Genomic DNA, 18,992 nt, shown 5'->3' with positions numbered 1-18,992 from the left:
AAATATCACCAGCAGCGAGGTGCTTCCTCACTGATCAGAAAGGCAGGCCTGTAGTTTGATATTTTGTTTTAGGCAGACAAACAGATTGTAGTTACTTTTGATGTTGGAGTGAACTATGCCCTTTGAATTCAAAGCAATTTGGGTGAAAATGTAAAAGTACTCATGATTACTACCTGACCATCTGACATCTTTGACATTAAAAAAAATGGTTGAACGGAGGCACGATCCATCTATATTCATACTAGACAAAAAGCATAAGAAACAGTTGTGAAGATTTAACATCAAAACAGACCAGTGTGCCTTGTGTGTGTTGGGAGTAGTATTGTAGTTTCATGTACAGTATGTGCACAGTGCACACACCATTACACAAACGTTATGAACTGAAGTACAAGTTCTGGAACATACACATGGAGAACGGCAGCATTTTCCAAAGCTTCAGAGTGACAGCCACCCACAGGTGAAAAAGCTGCACCCATGATAATTATGAGAACATGAGACATCCCGCTCGACATATCAGTCACCAACAACTAGTTGTAACGATGCAACCAAAACAGCATTCCAGACAATGCCGAGTCTAAACTAAGGGTCATGTGTTAAAAAGGGTTACACACCACAACACGCAATTCGGATGTATAAAACTCTAGGTTCATAAAACTCTAATACGCATTGTTCTTTAGGCCATTCGTTTATCCATGACTTGTATTGCTTGTTTTAATAACAGCAGACACGAGTGTTCACTCAAACATACACCTTCATCACTCAGTCATATGCAGTTCAACTGAATACAACAACGCAGGATCAACTGTGACAGCTCATCTCTCTCTCTCTGACCAACAGACAACTGACACTCATTCCGGATGTGACCTTTGAATTACCTTATAAGGGAACACACAGTAATGGAACCATGGCATGAGAATTGGTTACATTTCACTCTAATTCTATGGAACAACGGTGCCGTGTGCACTACTGACAGTGAGTGATGGGAGAATGGAATGTTACTTCTCGTCGTGTCATACAGTTTTCATGTCATGAATAATTAGTAATCAGATTCAGATGTGACACACGGTAGGGAGGTTGGATGTGACACAGGGTAGGGAGGTTGGATGTGACACAGGGTAGGGAGGTTGGATGTGACACAGGGTAGGGAGGTTGGATGTGACACAGGGTAGGGAGGTTGGATGTGACACAGGGTTGGGAGGTTGGATGAAAATAATGATATCATTCTCCAGACAAGACCGATGACTTTTTTTTTTATAATACATTTTAGATTTAGATGATATAATTCATAGCTTCTAAATAGCCTTAACCAGTAGGTTATCTGTGGAAATATTATATATTTGATTCATGATAACCGGTCTAGTTCCTAAATCATGACTGAGGATTACAACAATGATGTCACATCTGTGGCCAGGTGAGAGTGCTCATCCTTTGTTTTCCAAACGTAAAAAAAAAGCAAAAATGTAAACAACTTTGAGAGGAGGAAAAGAACCAAACAGCACCAGACACTAATAAACATATCAACAGAAGGACTACAGACTGAACGGGTCAGCCCACACCCCTTTAGCACCAGTTCTCACCCCTTACGTTAGTCCACAGCACAGGGGATGGAAAGGCAATGCAGTACCAACACAAAGGTCCCTCTCTGCATTTGGCTTGGTACCACCAAGACAGTCTCTCTGAATGTCCCTCTGGTCTGGAGAGGAAGTCTCTCCACAAAGCGTCAGAGTAGGGATGTAAAAGAGTTCACTTCTCCTCATCCTCCACTCTCCCCCACTCCTCCATGTCTTCCCCCTCTACCTCCCCCTCATCATCAGGGTCCTCCTCCATATAGTCCCCCCAGGTGTCATACACATCCCCACCTTCCTCCTCCTCCTCCTCCTCCTCCTCCAGTACTCCCTCATACAGTTCTTCTTCCTCCTCATCCTCAACTACCTCCATCTCTTCCCCTTCCTCATCCTCCTCTTCTTGTTCATCTTCTTCCTCCTCCTCCTCCTCCTCCTCAACCTCCTCGTCTTCCAACCCATCCACCTCCCCATCTTCCAGATCTCCTTCCTCCCCAGGATCGTCCTCCTCCTCCTCCTCCTCCTCTTTCTCATCCTTGTAGGAGGAGTGAGGGGAGTGCAGCGTTCCATCTGCGCTGTCTGACAGGTAGGGGCTGCTGGGAGGCCTGAAGGAGGTAGAGGTCTTAGAGACGTTGAGGACGTGGCTTTCAGAGGGGGGCGGTGGGGCTGGCTGGGAAAGGTCAGCAGCAGAGGGGATGGAAGTGGTGGACAGAGGTCTGGGGGGAACCATGGACAGGGGGAGAGGCAGAGCCATGCCCCCAGGCCTCATGGAGGTCATGTCAGGCACATACTCTCGGATCTCCCCTGGCTCCAGCGGGTCAGGCCCACAGGGATCATGCTCGCTGCAGGAGAGCCGCCCGTCCAGCTTGGAGATAAAGAGCATGGCCTCACGGTGCTGCTTGCAGAAGGAGCTGGGGCACATCTCACAGAAGGAGGCGGCTTCTTGTCCACAGATGTCACACTGATGCCAAGGGCATTCCCAACGCCCTGAAACAGGCACAGAATCAACTGTTACAACTGAGGAACAGATACAGGTAGGAATTTTTTGGGGGGTTAGGGTCAAATTTAAGGTCTTGTGGAGGTGGTTCCTCTCCCCCTCACTCACCTGCAGGTCTCTTAGACAGGTTGAGGCAGTCTGCATGATAGACCTTGGGGCAGCCAGGCTTCTTGCAGGACACAATCTGTCCCCCGTCACCACAGCTGAAGCACTCGTCCTCCCTCTCCTTGGTCACCTCCAGCTTGGTCTTGCGTTTCACCTGGACCTTCTTCTTTCCCTCCTTCAGCTTCAGCTTCTCAGCCGACGGCTGGTTCTAGAAACACAGAGGTGGATCCTTTAGAGGCTGAACGTCATCAGTCTGCCTTCTCTAAGTGATACTCTACTTATTTTGTTGCTATATTTTATTTCTTTATTCGACCATCAACAATAAAAAGCAGTATGTTCCTTGCTCTGCATTATGGGTCTTACCTTTGGTCTGACACCAAGGAAGCCACTGCAGTTAGGCGCCCCACATTTACACACTGTCTTCCCGTTGCCTAGACACTCCAGGTTGTAGTTGAAGGTGAGTTCCACACCTACAGCAAAAACAAACAAACATGATATACATACATAGAACACATGTTGTGGTGTTATATGAGCTCTATTCTGCTATGTTTTTATGTTTTGATTAAGACAAAGCTTCAGACACACTGGCCAGTTTCTGGTGCTTTTCCCCACCTTTAGGGATGTCCTCCAGGGCAAAGAGGCCCACCCTGGTGTCCCCGTTCACCGTCCACTTCTGGGTCTCACAGTTAGGCTGGCAGCAGTGGTTCATGAAGCGGGCCTGGTTCCCCTTGGGCCCGGCGTCGATGAGCCGGTCCTGACAACACCAGACACACAAACCTGGTTTAGCACTAGGGTTGGGCGGTTATACGGTATAACCACGGATTTTGAAAATAGCAACAGTATTTGTCAATACTGTCATGAAACCGTCCTAAATTGCTATATATAATAAACTCCATAGGAGTGTTTGTCCAGCACCGCTGTCTGTGGTTAAAGACGCTGTGAAAGTGATGCCTGGATCAGTGGTCTCTGGCTCATCTAAGGCCAAACAAACCCCCGGTACATACGGATGGACGTGACCCTACCTTGTCCAGTGTGAGCATGTAGAAATTACAGATGTCGTTCTCCTGGGCATGTCGGATCCTAGCTCGGCACTCCTCTTCGTCGATCACCTCCCCCACGTACTCATTCACAAACGCCCCCTGAGGGGAAAAAAAGACAACCAGGGCTCCGCTTACGGTCCAGCATACAATGAAACAGATGTAACGGTACGGTTTTAGAACATTCTCGCCATCTCCAAAACCTAAACATGTCATAAAAGAAAAGTAAGGTGTGGACAAAACAACAGGACTAACCGACTGGACACTGACTGTCCTCCTGGACACCTGCTCGCTTACCTTCTTCATGTCGGTGACGGCCCGCAGGCCCCAGCCTCGGGAGAGTGTCCTGAAGATCTCCACCTGGGTGTACAGGCGCTTGGTGAAGGCCTGGTTCTGGCAGCGCTCCCCGGCCACGCACACGGAGGGGTTGCACTCGTACATCAGCATGCGGTTGATGCACTCGGAGTCCACGCCGCACGGGCTCTCGTCCGTGGCCTTGCAGTTGCAGCGCGGCACCTCCGATAGGTCGGCCGTGATGATCTGCACCTTCCCGATTGGCCGATTCACCTGGAAGGGAAGGGGGGATCAGAGCGAGGGCGTGGCAGCGAGAGACTGGCAGACGACGTGGGTGCAGGGGTTAGGGTAACACCTTTATGTCTTTTTTCTTTGGCCATTTCTGCTTTATAGGGAGAGAAACCGTAGAGATTGATAGGAAGGATGGGTAAGAGATGACATGCAGGATAGGTCGATTACCCTGCGATTACGTGGCACGCGCCTTAGTGAGTTACGCCACCCAGGGCCCCCTGGGTAGTACCTTTATGTGTCTGTACGGAGGGGGTTTCTTGTCGTTCCTCCTGTCCTCCTGGAGCTGTCTCATCTCTTTCTCTGCCTGTAGCTCTCGGAACCTCTCTGCAGCTTCATTCAGAGCTAAACGGGACACATGTCATGGTCACTTTTCAACAAAGTAACAACTAGAAGGCAACCCCTCATACAGTCCGCCCGAGATAGCCGTCAAAAGGTATCAGAAACTCTTGGATAGACTCAAACAGAATCGCTGCCTGGTGGTGAGATAGATCAAGGGGCTCTAGAGATAGACCAGGTACCTTTCTTGTAGATGGCGTCAGCCCCCTTCCCCATCTTCTCCTTGTTGTTGGCATCTCCATCCATGTATGGGAAGACCCGGGCCTGGTAGGTCCACACGTAGTCCTTAGAGCCAAAGAACTGCACAGGGAACTCGCCCACCTCGTGTTTCATACGCAGGACACTCTCTGGGGTGTTCTTGGGAAGCAGGACTTCAGCGGGCCACCATCTGAACAGACGGGATTCAGAGAAACAAACACAGATCAATAAATACCTGTTCAGTTCACTTCTCCAGTTGCTGTTGCTAAACGTTTTTTGCAATTTAAACACAACATATCTGAACAAGATATGGACACCATCATGGGTTGTGGTTCTGACCTGTATCTGCCCACTTTGACCCACAAAATATCCTTGAAGTGGGGCTTCTTCCCAGCCCGGCAGTCATTACAGAACCAGCTGCCTACAGGCATGTCGATGTTCAGACACTCTCGGTGGAAGGCAGCGGGACAAGACTCACAGCACAGCAGACTGCCCCCTACAGGGAGACAGCAGGAAATTCAGCTGGCCACAGCAAACCACATGACCACTCAATGACCTCTCAAAGCTTAGAGCTGTGATGACAAGAGCTAATAAAAAGATGACACACGCATTCATACCCCCCAACTGAGTGGGAGAGTGACGGCTGATTCATAACCACAGTCACTACTTTATAACTAACAACAATATGGGTGCACAGAAGTCCTACCTTGCCTGAGGCACTGGCAATGAAATAAAATCAATCAACATTCAACAGAAACAGCCATTGAAACCAATCCAACCAGGGGGCTGACCTTCAGAGCAGACGAAGCACCAGCTGACGTTGATGTGTTCGTGGTTGCGGACCCCCTTGCGGGCAGAGAAGTGGTTGGGACACAGGATGCTGCTGTTGGCCAGAACCACACTCCCTGCCGCTAAACAGTAGTCATTTGCGTGGTAGGCAACAGGGCAGCGTACACAGCGTGTCAGACGACCTACACAACACACAGGGGGGGGGAAAGGTTAAAATCACACATGAATGACGCACGCTCCACCTCCCCGACTGAGCGGGCGTTTTAGTTGTTTACAAATCCTTCAATAAATATTTAAAATGTTCAAATGTTCAAATGTTTGTTACGCATTTCAGTTTTTTTTTTCACATCTCAAATGTCAGCACGACGATTATAAGAACAAGCACAAAAGTGGTTTTCGGACACGCGTGCGTAGCTTCCACTTTCTAACTTCTGCCACCTAAGCCTTATCTTGAGCCAGGAAAAAAAAAACTGCCATCTATTGTATATCCATCTATTTATATTCCATCAAAGCAGCAGAAACAACTAGCTTCTCTGCTTTGTTTCTACTCTATGATTCTATGAAGGCCGTACAGAACCTACCTTTGGAGCTACAGGGGTTGAGGGGGTTGGTGATGTGGCAGGACAGGCAGACGTGCAGGGAGCAGCGGAAGCCTTTGCCCGGGATCTGAGTGGTGTGTGTCATGGTGCACTCCGTGTGGTAGAACTTCCCACACATGGGGATCATACAGCGCTTCACGTCACCCCCGGACTTCTTACACATAAAACATGTGTGGACCCCTGAAATGGAGACAAAACAGTTAGCAGGACATATATAACAAATGGTGTGTCAGCAAAGCCCAGAGGATCATCAAAGATCCCAGCCACCCCAACCACAGTCTGTTTGAACCGATGCCGTCCAAAAGACGAAGCCTCTTCCGGAGCCTCAGGGCCAAAACTCAGAGGCTAACCAACAGCTACTTCCCCCAGGCGATCAGGCTGATGAACAAGCCTACTTTAGACAACTGACTATCATCCCCAAGCACACCCCATGTATACGGACTACCTAACCTTAAGCTCAAAGTCACTTTACTCAATACTTCCTCTCACACCACTGCCACCGAGTGCAATACTCATTGCATGACATTCTACTTTAACTCTCTATTTTATTTACTATTTGTACTAATTGCTAATTGTTGTCTTATTTGTCACTTATTCTACTCATTCCTACTGCTACTGTCACTTTTTTATTATCTTGAATTACGCCTATTGTCTTATTGTCTCGTGCTGCAATGTCAGGAACCGAAGCCTAAGAATTTTACTCTCTTCACTTGTGTAACGTGATATAACAATAATACTTAGCATTTACAGACACCAGAGCGTCTGCACACACAGGTGTGTGTTGGCCCAGGTGTGTGGGTCAGGTACTAACCGGTAGCGCACTCCCGGCAGGTGAACCTTCCCCTGGGGCTCTCTGATAGGCCGATACACTGCAGGTGGAACGCCGCACAGCACTGACCCTCACACAGTAGCAGCTCCCCCGTCCTCTCGCACACCTGCAGAAGCAAGCACACACAGGCACGCACACACACACAACTTTGGTTTCACTCAATTTTGTGGTATACATTAGCATTAGAGATAGTGTATAGAGAAGAGTTAGCGTTAGAGATAGTGTACAGAGAACACTATCTTGCACACGTCAAGAGGACAATATGAGAGCTCTAACTGTAACACGGAGGAGAGAACAAAGGAAACACCACTCAATACTGAGGCCTGATTGGTTGTCACACCTGACACACATTCTCCTTCAATGAGGCAGCTCCTCCTCCTCCTCCGCCGCCACTTCCTCCTCCTCCAGTAGTGTGCCTCTTAATGCTAGGGAGCTGACTCTCCCCAACGGAGGAGAAACTGTCATTCAGCCCAGGGGAGAAAACCTGGAAGATAAAGGAGTGATGTTTTTTTACTCCAGTAAAACCCCCCTGTACAGGCTACTGGTACCTCAGGTTATGACGAACATCATTGTGTTCAATTCACACAAGCAGAATGACCAAAAAAAGAAAAAGGCTCTTTAGCAGACCTCAGACTTGACTGTCGCCTCTCCGGTGGTCGGGCTCTCTCCCTCCCCGGCGCTGAGCTTCCCCGGACTGCAGCCCTCCGTCTCAGCCTCCTCCTCCTCCTTAGGGACCTGGAGCGTTGTGGGACCAGGGGGGCTGACAGGGGAGGCCACTCGCAGAGGAGCAGGGCTCTTTGAGGGCAGCGTAGCATCTGTGGACCAATGCAGGGGCACAACAGGGATGTTGGACTAGTACAGAAGCAACCAAGGTTGAACACACAGACATAGGAATAAGCAGCTTGGTAAGGTTCAGGAGGGATTAGGGGACAGATTCGTTCACCTGAGAGGGAAGAGGTGTTTGATGAGCTGGTGACAGGCACTTCTTTCTTCACAGATTCGACCTGTCATAGAAATCTTTCATTAGGTCTCTCTCAAAGTGGAAGGATGAATTTGTAATGGAAAATGGCAAATCTAAATGATTGAAAACATTTAATTCAGCCATACCTGAGAGTCCTTGACTTCTGACTTCTCTGTAGTCCATCCACCCTGTTTCTTTGAGTCCTGGTTTAAGAGCAGAACATTTGGTTGAGATATAAATTGAGTAAGAGAGAGCAACAGAATAGCAAGTGATCATTCATTGAGCTCATGAGCTCATGTTGTCCTGCACTCGTAAAAAAAATATTACAGATTACCGTACCTCAACAATAAGAAAAACAGCCAACAAAAACACCTAACATCCAGTTTTTGGATGTTTTGTATGTTATCTTAAACTGCATTTCTCGGTCCTGTCATACCTTCTTCTTTGGGGGACTGGCAGACACTTCCTCTATGGTGCACTCGAGGACTTTGTGAGATGGCTTCCTTGGTCTCTTCCTCTCCTGGCATACTGGAGCTGAGCAATAACCGAACAATAAAACTTTGTATATTATCACATTGTCTATTATAATAAATCATTATAAAAATAAAATTGAGTTCCGGTGCAACATACCAGCCACCTTCCTTTACATCACAATTGCTGTTAGAAAGGTGCGGTAGTTTACAAAATAGTAGATTTAGAAAAATCATTCACAGCCTACCAGATTGCAGAAGAGGTTTTGTCTCGTCTGAAGACTCGGGTTCTGCTGTGGTTGGGGTGAAGGAGTCAGGGAGGCCATCTTGAGACACACTCTGTTCCAGGGCTGCTGGAGACATGGTTGACTCCCCAGAAGTCGAGGTTAGAGTTGTATAATCGTTTGGTCCATAGATCTGAGGGACAGGTGAGTCACAGGTGGTAACCTTATAATTAGATTAAGAATCATGAGTGGAATCACAAGGTTGGGAATTTCACACAATGAAGGGCTTTTGGGGCATGACAACTCAGTGATATGGGATTGAAAAATGAAAGTTCCATATGTTACCTCCTTGGGGGCATCCAGAGTTTTCTTCACCTTTTTCTTTGAGAAAATTTGTTCATACTCCTCTGATGATTCCAGGAGTCTTTTACTGGGTTTCCGAAGCCTTTTGTTTTCAGAATGTGCTATGGAACCCCAAAAAACATGCGTCATAAAAAAATTAAGGCATTATGCGATTTTTCACATGCTGCCGGTAACAAAACCAATTAGAACCTTACCCGTGTCGTTCTTCTCAGAGGCGTGTGTGCAGCTCCCGTCCTCCTGTCCTCCTTTCTCCACCCCCAGATTCAGATCAGATGAACTGACTGGGTCTGACGTTCCTCCCAGGCCGTCACTGTAGAGCCCGTTGTGCAGCTCTGCAGGCACCGTTGGTGAGGACAAGCCCCCCAGGGCCTCGCCGACCTTGGGCTTCCCTGCCTGACCAGGGCTCTCCTCAAACGCCTGCCAGCGCTTCTTTGGCGCCGCTTTGGTACCAGCAGTGCTCTTATCGAGGTAGGAGGCTGAGGGGTCAGTCGGAGCGAGAGGGGGAGGAGGACCACTGAACCCAGGTTCGGCCAGATCAGCATGACCACTGACAAACTCTCTCCCGTAGGCCAGATCCGCCAGCTCAGAACACAGGCCACCAACACTGGTTTTCAACTTGGCTGGTGGCCGCTGCTTTCTACGATGCTTGTCGGCGTTCATCGCGAGAGAGGAGAGAACCGGTTTCGTTTCACATTTGTAAGTGTCGTTTTTCATGATGGCTTTAGTCCTTGCCTTGGAATTAGTCTGTGTGCTCTTGGTTGTCAGGGATTTCCCGTGCTGGCCGTTTTGCAATTTGGTCCCTGCTGTCCAGTCTCTCAGGCTGTCGTCCCCTGGTGGGGGGGGGCTAGGGATAACCATGGGCTCCTCCTTGATCAGGGCAGGTGAGGGGGGTAATGTCAGGGGCTTGCCCTCCTTCTCCCTGGTATCATGCATGTCCTTAAGAAGCATTAAGAAGGTACTGAACTTGTAATTGACATCAGGTTGAAAAGTGCTCGACTCACTGGAGTCACTTTCTTCCTTCACTAGGGATTTGAAGGACAGCTCCTTGACATCCAGGAACGGGTCGATGGGAGAGAGGGATAAGGATGGGGAAGAGCAGGAGGACATGTCTGACACTATGTTCTCCTTCTTAATTCTAATAGGGCATATTTTGGAATCACTGGACCCCGGTGTCACAGCCTCAGAGTTTATGAATGAGCCATTATGCACATGCTTTTTATCAGTCTTGCTACTGGTTAACTTGAGGTGTGTTTTTGGAGAGCTGTGGCTTCCAGAGGATAATGCCTTGTTTTGTGAATATCTGGTAGGAGACAACTCTGTTTTGACCTGAGCATTACTATGCATATCATCTTCAAAATGCACATCATCATCTGTTGAGTTTTGGCTTGAGGCCAGAGCCTCCTTCAGCTCTGTTTCTTCCTCAGCTTTCAGGGCTCTTGTCATCAGACGACTACTGGCAGGGAGACGCAGAGAGTGAGAATTAAGAGAATTCGAATTTGATTTGTTTGCTGAAAGGCTTGGGGAGCCAGAGTGAGCACTCTTAGGAGCCAGAGCCAAACACTGATCGAGACACTTGTCTTTGGCCTTTCTGGGAGCACACTCCCTCTTGCCCCGTTTCTCTGTGTCTGGTTTGGCAGGTTTCTCTGTGTGCGGTTTTGAAGGTTTCTCTGTGTGCGGTGTGGAAGGTTTCTCTGTGTGCGGTGTGGAAGGTTTCTCTGTGTGCGGTTTGGAAGATTTCTCTGTGTCTGGTTTTGAAGGTTTCTCTGTGTCTGGTTTTGAAGGTTTTTCTGTGTCCGGTTTTGAAGGTTTCTCTGACCGTTTAGGGCACAGGATCCTTGGTACAGACTCAAGGTCTGAATATGGGGACTCCTTAGGCTCTTCTTTTTGTGAATCAGCTGGTGCTGGCATTTGTCTGACTACCTCTATGATGCTAGGTGATTCATTGAGTCCTCCAACTATATTGCCAAATATTTCCGACAGGCTCTTCTTCTTCTTACAAGGTTTCTTTTTGCTGCCTTGGTTGACTGCAGGTAAGTTCATGATGGGGGGATCCTTGTTTCCATTGGGGGGAGGACTAAGTGTTGTGCGTGTTGCAGTGAGGTCAGAGGAGCAGGAAGGGGCCTCTGATGGCTTTTCATCAGGCAGTGGGGTGGGCACCCGCTCTTCGATGTTGGAGGCAGCGGTGATGGAGGAGACATCAGTGTTCCGCCGTAGATCAGGAAGTAGGAACTCTGCTTCAAGCACGCTCACTTTCCATGACTCCAATAGACGCTTGGGTATCTGCAAGGAAGATAATTGTCATTTCCTAGATGTACTCGTATACGTATACTAAGTGTATAATGAGACATTGTTAGATAAATTATTAAAACATCCAGTGAGACACGTTGAAAGATATCTGTAGTTACCGTGTATTTGTAGTCTTTTTCTCTCTGCTTCCCTCTCCGTCTCAGCACTGGCAGGTTCTCGAACTGATGGCCTCCGACGAAAAGGAAAGTAGCTTTCCCAGGAACCCAGGCATAGTCTGCTATCTCTCCCACAGTCTCCAGGAAATACATACGGCATGGCCGGCGACTGGGAACTGCGACAACAAACATTGGTAAAGGCACCACCAGGTCCACTATGAGATAGTGAGCAAATCTAAAAAGCTTCGAAATTAGTGGAAATGTACACATCATGCAATGGATTCAAGGTGATAGGTGTTGGTGACTGGATGCCCCCACAACATACAGCCAAATACCACAACCAATTATATTTAAGCTGTCTGCTGTAGGTGTCAGAATCCTCCAGACAACCATGATGAAACCCCTTCCCACCTTTCATACATGTGTGGGTGCCCTCCTGAACCAGGATAAAAGGCCTTCCCACCTTTCATACGTGTGTGGGTGCCCTCCTGAACCAGGATAAAAGCCCTTCCCACCTTTCATACGTGTGTGGGTGCCCTCCTGAACCAGGATAAAAGCCCTTCCCACCTTTCATACGTGTGTGGGTGCCCTCCTGAACCAGGATAAAAGCCCTTCCCACCTTTCATAAGTGTGTGGGTGCCCTCCTGAACCAGAATAAAAGCCTTCCCACCTTTCATACGCGTGTGGGTTCCCTCCTGTGGGTCACAGATGACCCTGCATGGCCACCAGGGCCTCCGGTTGAACTTGGCCCACACCAGGTCTCCCTCTACGTACTTCACTGCTGGATGAGGCTTCTTCTTTGGACTGTTGGGCTAAATAACACAAAGGCAAATAGATTATCATAGGATAATCCCTTAATTCAAACCCTTGCTAACTATAATATGATAGAGCATTGTTTGCAATCAAAATAATCACTATTTTAAATTCACTTTAAGGATCCAAAGTTCAAATAAAAGGAAACAATAGGCTGGTCTAAAATAAATATTTTTAAAAAATGATCTAGCTTATCAGCAAACAGTATTATGCATAGTAAAACAGTGAAGTGCACAGTGTAACTTTAGATAAAATCAGATAGCTTTTGCAAGCCACCCGTAATGGATGTGTGGTTAGACATCAATGAGAGAGAAAAAAATAATAAAAAAACAACAACTCACATTTGAGTTGGTGCCAACAGGTGAGACGAGGTGGTCAGGTGTAGCAGTCAGTTCACTATCGCTGTCTGAATCCTCATCCATACTCCAACCGTCTCCCATAGAGATATCAGGCAGGGCGCTGGGGCTTAGCGTGGGGTCTAGTTCAGATATAGTCTTAGCCATCAGGTCAGCAGGTTTGTAGGAGCTATGGTTCCCCCCTGAACTGGAGGTGGTGTTAGAGTCTGGAGCAGTCCTCTCTCGGCCTAGCTTTGGGGAGCGTTGAAACGGTACCAAATCCCCCTCCTCCTTGATGTCTCCACTGTCAAACAAGGTCGACTCGAAATGCAGGTAGCCGTTAGGGATGGGAGAGCAGCGTTCCATGCTGTCAGGACTGTGGGGAGAGAAGCCGTTCTTATCCACATCCCGGATGGACTCATAGGGTTCTGTTTCATCATTACCTGGAGATGGGGGTAGTTGTACTTGGGGAGACCCGAAATTAGTGCCTCCACTGGGACTCTGAGCGTGCAAATGATTCCTGCCATGGAGGTCCTTCTGCTGCCCCCCCGGCTCCGGCCTGTGGACCATAGTGGTGAGGTCCTGGAGTCTTCTTAGGGGGCTGTAGCAGTGAGATCTCTCTGGCTGATTGTACCCATAGGTAGGCGCCTGTTTGAGGGTGGAGGTTGCCATGGCCGGTGGTTGGTCCGAGCCACGCTTGGAGCTGCTGCACTGGTTTCCATAGGAAGTAGTTGTGAGGCCATTGGGGGACCTCAGCTCTGGCTGGCCTGAGCCATACGCTGAGCCACCTCTAACAGCCCGTCTGTATGACTGATTCATGTTGTCATGGCTCCTTCCTGTCATATAAAACAAAGATACTGGTTACTTCGTATCTTTATAATAAGTGAATTAGGCCTAAAGTTGTTTTTCCAATACAAAAACAGAAGGATTGATATTGTGACTTGCACTGTTTGGAATACAATATTTAAGAAAAAATGGTTAACCACACATGAATGAATGTAAACCTCAGTGTAGTAGTCGATACATTGTTGCTACCTAAAATCTATGCGACAATACAAAGGACCGTACAGCCATGCACCACACACACGTAATAAGCCGACATTGCTGGCTTCTGAGGCCGTCCGTAGTGACAGAAGACAAAAAGATCTGGCTAATGACCTGGCTGCTCCCTCATGTTCCATTCACAGTTTAATACAATCCAGCCTACACCGTTTTGTTGATGTAAAAAAAAAACGCCGACAATGAAATAATAGCCTGTGTGCATTATTCGCACTGTCTAAACTAGAGAGGGCAATACAGTAATGCCATCATCAGAAAAGCGACAGAACTCAGACACAAATAGCCTGTAGCCAGCTATAACCCGACATAGGAAGCGATCATTAACTCACAATAGGACTGTTCGAAACATGTATCAATACGACTTCGAACGGAAAGAAACGCTACAATCTTACCATTTGGAGGTCGGTTACAATGAAACCAACAGCGGGTCCTTTAGTTTTGGGCATGAAGCGTGTGTTTTTTTCGATTTGTGAAAGCGGATCTGCACAATCCGGATCTGCACTAGGCCAAGACTCTCTCATTCTCTCCACTTCATCGCCTCATCAGCGGCGGCCCTTCAAAAAAACACAAGTCACCAATTGACTAAATAAAATGAAAGCCTTCCATTTACTTGGCATCTAGTGCTGCAGAAGCCAATACCCCCCCCACCTTAGTCCCTAACAATAACAATATCATATTATTTACTACATGATTGTTTGCGTGCTGTCGAAATGCCCCTTGGTTATGTTAAAACAAGCCCAGACCGACTGACTATGTTGGTGAGCAACCAATCGGCACAGCCACCCAACCCCCCGTCTGCAGCACACACTGCACACTGGGCCGGGGCACTCACCCTCCACACACACACACACACACAGCTCCTCTCAGATAGAGGTGTAGAAATGAAAGAGCGGCAGGGATATGATTTTCCAGTGTTATCCCGTGTGTGTTAGTAAACATTAACATGTGTTAGGCTATAGTCTACTATACATTGGGTTTTGTGAGGGAATGAGTATAGTGGGCCTATAATTGATAAAGCATTTCGCCATTTGTTTCCTTATCCCAACAAAGGCGTAACTTCCTCCATTTTGGATAGCAGTAAAAGTGAACACGAATGTGTCCACAAATGCTGATGTGCTCATCGAGAAAAGCGCGTGGGTTCAACCAGCCGAACTGTAGTTACTTTGTAGTTATATGCGACATATTGACAGGGGAGAAAATAGGCCCCAGCGCATCAAAACATCGGCGGCAATAAACATGTCATTAGGGTAAAAAAAAAAAACAAACGCCTTACCGTCATCCATAGACAGCACACTCTCAATAGTCATGCAATACTATGCTATTTACATACACCACGTTTTGAAATCAAAAACATAAATGCAGGCATCTAATTGTATCTAAGGCGACTACACAAAAGGCGCACACCGTGGCCTACTATAATCAACCGTTCGTGTTGCACAATTGTCATCAAACGCACATTGCGACATTGAGTTGACTGTTGTTTGTTATCGGCCTACCCCATTTACCCTGATAAAATAATTGTATATTACCTGACAAACATTTATTTTCCTGAGCTGCTCTTCACTGATCAATGCAGATATTTTTAAACTCCAGAGGCCGTTTCAAGAAGGTCGCGCTGTACCCAGAACAGGACAGAGCAAGCTTCAATTTGCTGTTTTCAATTGTTTTTTTAAAGGGTACCAAATGGTAGTCTACATTTTGCTATGTATTTATGTTAATAATTTGATGTTGACTAAATTGACACTATGTCATGCACACCTGACATAGGTGTACTTCAGCTACTTCAAAGCTCATGAGTCTTTATCAGACTTTTGTTATCTTTACTTTGGATAGTGCGAATATAGGTCTAAACTCTGAGTGGGGGCCTATTGCTCCAAATCCTTAATAGGCTAGGTGCACGATCTCACTACTTCCTGAAAGGCAACTGGTATGAACATATCCTGTCTCACTCTATTGGTTTAATTGATTAATCAGCTGTGCGGTAAACCGTTGGAACACACAGTGCACAGCTGATTAATAAATTAAACCAATAGAGTGAGACAGGATATGTTCATACCAGTTGCCTTTCAGAAAGTAGTGAGATCGTGCACCTAGCCTATTTGAGTTCTCTGCACATTACAAATTAAATTGACAGCCCGACACATTAGTACCTGTGGTTAAAGGTTAAACGCAGAATAATTTCATCAATCATATCATTTTGGAATGAACCTTTCATTTTTTTTATTTTTGGTTATACATACATCAGCTTTACACATACATACTCCATGTAGCATTTCACTGTTGTTTTGTTTTTTCCCCTAATCAACAGCATAACAACAGACATTTCATTCTGGGTTTGCCTATCAAGTGATGGGTAACCATGTGATGACAAAGAATAAAGGATAACACAGTACATAGACAAAAGATTAACATTCAAAGTGTTAGAATTAATGATTCCTATGTTGTCAAAGTAATTACGATAGTTTTGTATGCATTGTGTTTGTCAATTCAAGCTAAGGACAAAAACGTTCTCAATGGTATTTTCACATTGAATCCATTCCATGTCTGTTGCTGTATATAAATACAAAAATAAATACATGTCATACTGGACAACACAAAAAGACAACCACATTGCGACATACACTCAGGGAAAATATTAAGATGCTAGTGTGATCTCTACTCAAATGCTCTTTCGATGTGGAAAATATCAGGTTGACACTTTGAAAGGTAGTAATAATAGCACGTTATATCAGAGCATAAACAAACAAATGGAAGTCAGATATTCAAAAGTTTGGAAAAACAACCATACCCTGTGAAGTACATTATGATTAACAATATTACTTTCATTCCAATTCATATATAGTGAATGTATTACTATGCCTCATGCGTCTCTGTAAAACAAGATAAACATACTTCTCAAAGAAAGAGATTGATTTCAGTCTTTGGATACGGAGAGGTCATGACGAGCACAGTACATTAAGGAGGGGCAATTCAGTATCAAAAGTCCACCATTGGTGCACAAACCCCCTCTACTTTTGGACATGCACTCAAATGTCTTCCTTACACGCCATGTAGAGATGCAGAATTACTCATTGGTGTCTTCCACTTTGCCACTAGGCTCACACAGGCCTCTTTTCTGTATCATAGTGTATGGGAAAGGTGCAACATCGCAGCTGGCATAGTCAAGTTTCTTGGCACCACCGCAGTTGCTGAAGTCTAGTTTCTTGGTGCCATCGCAGTGGCCGTACTCCAATTTCTTGAGCCGAGCCAGAGTCTTGATGCTTCCAGGAGGCCTACCTGGGCTGACCTTATATCCCGCTGCCTTGGTGGTGCCCAGCGGCCGCCCCGGACTGGTTTTGAACCCAGCAGCTTTCGTGGTCCCAAGCGGACGTCCGGTGCTGGTGCGGTAACCAGCTAACTTTGTGGTCCCGGAGGGCCTCCCTCTTCTGCCGGACTTCACAATGCCTTTCTTTTTCTTGGAGCCGTCAGGCCCTGGAGGGTCACCGCCTCTGATCCGCACTGTCTGGGGGTGGAACTCACTTTGGGTCTCTTGTATTTGACAGGCCATGGTTGGTTTATGCATGCCCTGTGGCAGAGGGGGCAGGCTGGGGAGGGCTAGTGGAGGAGGTGAGGGGTAAAACTTGTTGGACTGTGAGCTGCATAAGTCAAAGTGGCTGGTAGAATGCTGACAGTCCTCAGCCAGTCCACTCATACAATAGTCATTGCTGCTGCTGGTAACTTGGTGCATCATTTTCTGTTGGGATACAAATTAAATTAAAAACGGGTATACATCTGTCACACACACACCATAAGTACTTAACAACAATACATTTACACTGACCTATTTTAATAGACGTGTGCTGCAACACCATAGGCTATCTCGTCTTACTAAAGCAATACGCAACTTACACGACTAGGCAGTTATGTATTGCCCACGAAAATAACAGTGAAGAATACGCGCGACTAAAATGTATTCCATTAATACATCCACAAACTAGCACATTTTGAAAACAGGAAAATTAGACAATCAGATAGCTACCTCATTTGTAAGATCATGGACTGCAAAGGGTTAACTATCAAACAGATACATTTTCCATCCTTGACAGCCACGACATCTTGATATTTACGCCTGCATTCTGTATTCTGAAGTCCATGAATGTTGTTTTGAGCCAGGATTACATGGGGTGTTGATTATTTCATGCCTTTTTATTATTCCTGCACAGAGGTTTCAATGAGAAAGGCAGCCATTTTCCTCCCCAAAAAAATCATAAAATAGGTGGATGGAAGGCGCATGCGCGCGAGACTTCAAGGAAACGCTGCATTTAGAATTTAAAGGCATTACAATTATTATGAGGTATATTACACATGTGCATGTATGATATTATATAAGATGCAGGCTTTTGGTCGTATTACAGTCCAGCTTTTGAATTTTCGGGCAGTTGGCACAAATTGGGCAGATATCACATCTGTTCGGTTAGCTCGTCAATGTAGCCTAACATTCTTTAGGGTTTTGCATGGCTTACCAAACCTTGATTTGATCATTATTAAATTATAAAACCGTCTGTTATATTTCTGCGTATTTCATAAACATTTAAACATATACAATGTATGTTGTATTGATCTTTTATAGCATGTTTGTGATTCCTTATTCTGATGCAAAATAAAGCAACAAAGAAAGTGAGAGATTTGCATCTATAATTTGAACATGACATACAGGGCCGGCCCAAGGCATAAACAGACAAAAGCGGTCGCTTAGGGCTTACAACCACTAGAGGAGGCTACATTAAAGAAAATAAAAATAAAAATAATAACGTTTTTGTTTTGGAGGATTGATGTTGGTGAAAGGATGGATAGCTGTTGTTTTGTAGTTAACATAGTTAACAATTTTGTAGTGTTCACTTTATTTATTTAGAATATTTAGCACTTTTATATTGGTTGTTAATTGCTATTTATTTGTTAAAATAAAATAAGTTTGTTGCTTTAATAAAAAAAAAATAACTTCTCAAATGTCAATATATATGTTCTTTTATTTATTTCTATTGAGTGTGTGTCTTTATTGAGTGTGTGTGTGTGTGTGTGTGTGTGTGTGTGTGTGTGTGTGTGTGTGTGTGTGTGTGTGTGTGCGTGTGCGTGTGTGTGTGTGTGTGTGTGTGTGTGTGTGTGTGTGTGTGTGTATGTCCATCTAGCCCCCCCCCCCCCCCCCCCCATGTCGATTAAACAACTGTCAGTCGAAAACTCCAACCCCCCGACAAAACGTGTGTGTGTGTGTGTGTGTGTGTGTGGGGGGGGGGGGGCACATTAAAAATCTTGCTTAGGGCCAGCCCTGCATACAGTAGGCTATATAGAATA

General features: G+C 46.1%; 2 protein-coding genes across 2 annotated transcripts; both read right to left on the bottom strand.

Moving 5' to 3' along the window:
• Positions 1 to 1,743: 1,743 nt before the first annotated feature.
• nsd1a (nuclear receptor binding SET domain protein 1a) lies at positions 1,744 to 13,424 on the bottom strand (the record flags this gene model as incomplete). The annotated part of the gene is made up of 24 exons (XM_080526987.1): positions 1,744 to 1,968; positions 2,005 to 2,549; positions 2,668 to 2,872; positions 3,028 to 3,134; positions 3,277 to 3,418; positions 3,687 to 3,803; positions 3,999 to 4,268; positions 4,516 to 4,628; positions 4,805 to 5,010; positions 5,160 to 5,316; positions 5,612 to 5,791; positions 6,191 to 6,388; positions 7,020 to 7,143; positions 7,378 to 7,521; positions 7,665 to 7,852; positions 7,981 to 8,041; positions 8,145 to 8,201; positions 8,435 to 8,526; positions 8,717 to 8,885; positions 9,038 to 9,156; positions 9,250 to 11,335; positions 11,461 to 11,633; positions 12,128 to 12,269; positions 12,612 to 13,424. The coding sequence occupies 24 exons, from the start codon at positions 13,422 to 13,424 to the stop codon at positions 1,744 to 1,746; spliced, it is 6,633 nt and encodes a 2,210-aa protein (XP_080383113.1).
• A 2,486-nt stretch (positions 13,425 to 15,910) lies between these two features.
• On the bottom strand, positions 15,911 to 17,891 carry LOC308152971 (uncharacterized protein). The gene is made up of 2 exons (XM_080526042.1): positions 17,683 to 17,891; positions 15,911 to 17,397 (listed from the first exon to the last, which is right to left on the bottom strand). Exon 2 carries the CDS (start codon positions 17,392 to 17,394, stop codon positions 16,729 to 16,731), a length of 666 nt encoding a protein of 221 aa, XP_080382168.1. The 5' UTR covers positions 17,395 to 17,397; positions 17,683 to 17,891; the 3' UTR covers positions 15,911 to 16,728.
• Between the last annotated feature and the right edge of the window lie 1,101 nt (positions 17,892 to 18,992).

Source organism: Nansenia antarctica (genome assembly GCF_963989245.1).
Source record: "Nansenia antarctica genome assembly, chromosome: 3".
Taxonomy (NCBI): domain Eukaryota; kingdom Metazoa; phylum Chordata; class Actinopteri; order Argentiniformes; family Microstomatidae; genus Nansenia; species Nansenia antarctica.
This window is presented reverse-complemented; position numbering and strand designations above follow the sequence as displayed.

Excerpts from the sequence above, each read along its gene's own strand:
- LOC308152971 (XM_080526042.1), bottom strand. The coding sequence starts at position 17,394 with ATGATGCACCAAGTTACCAGCAGCAGCAATGACTATTGTATGAGTGGA.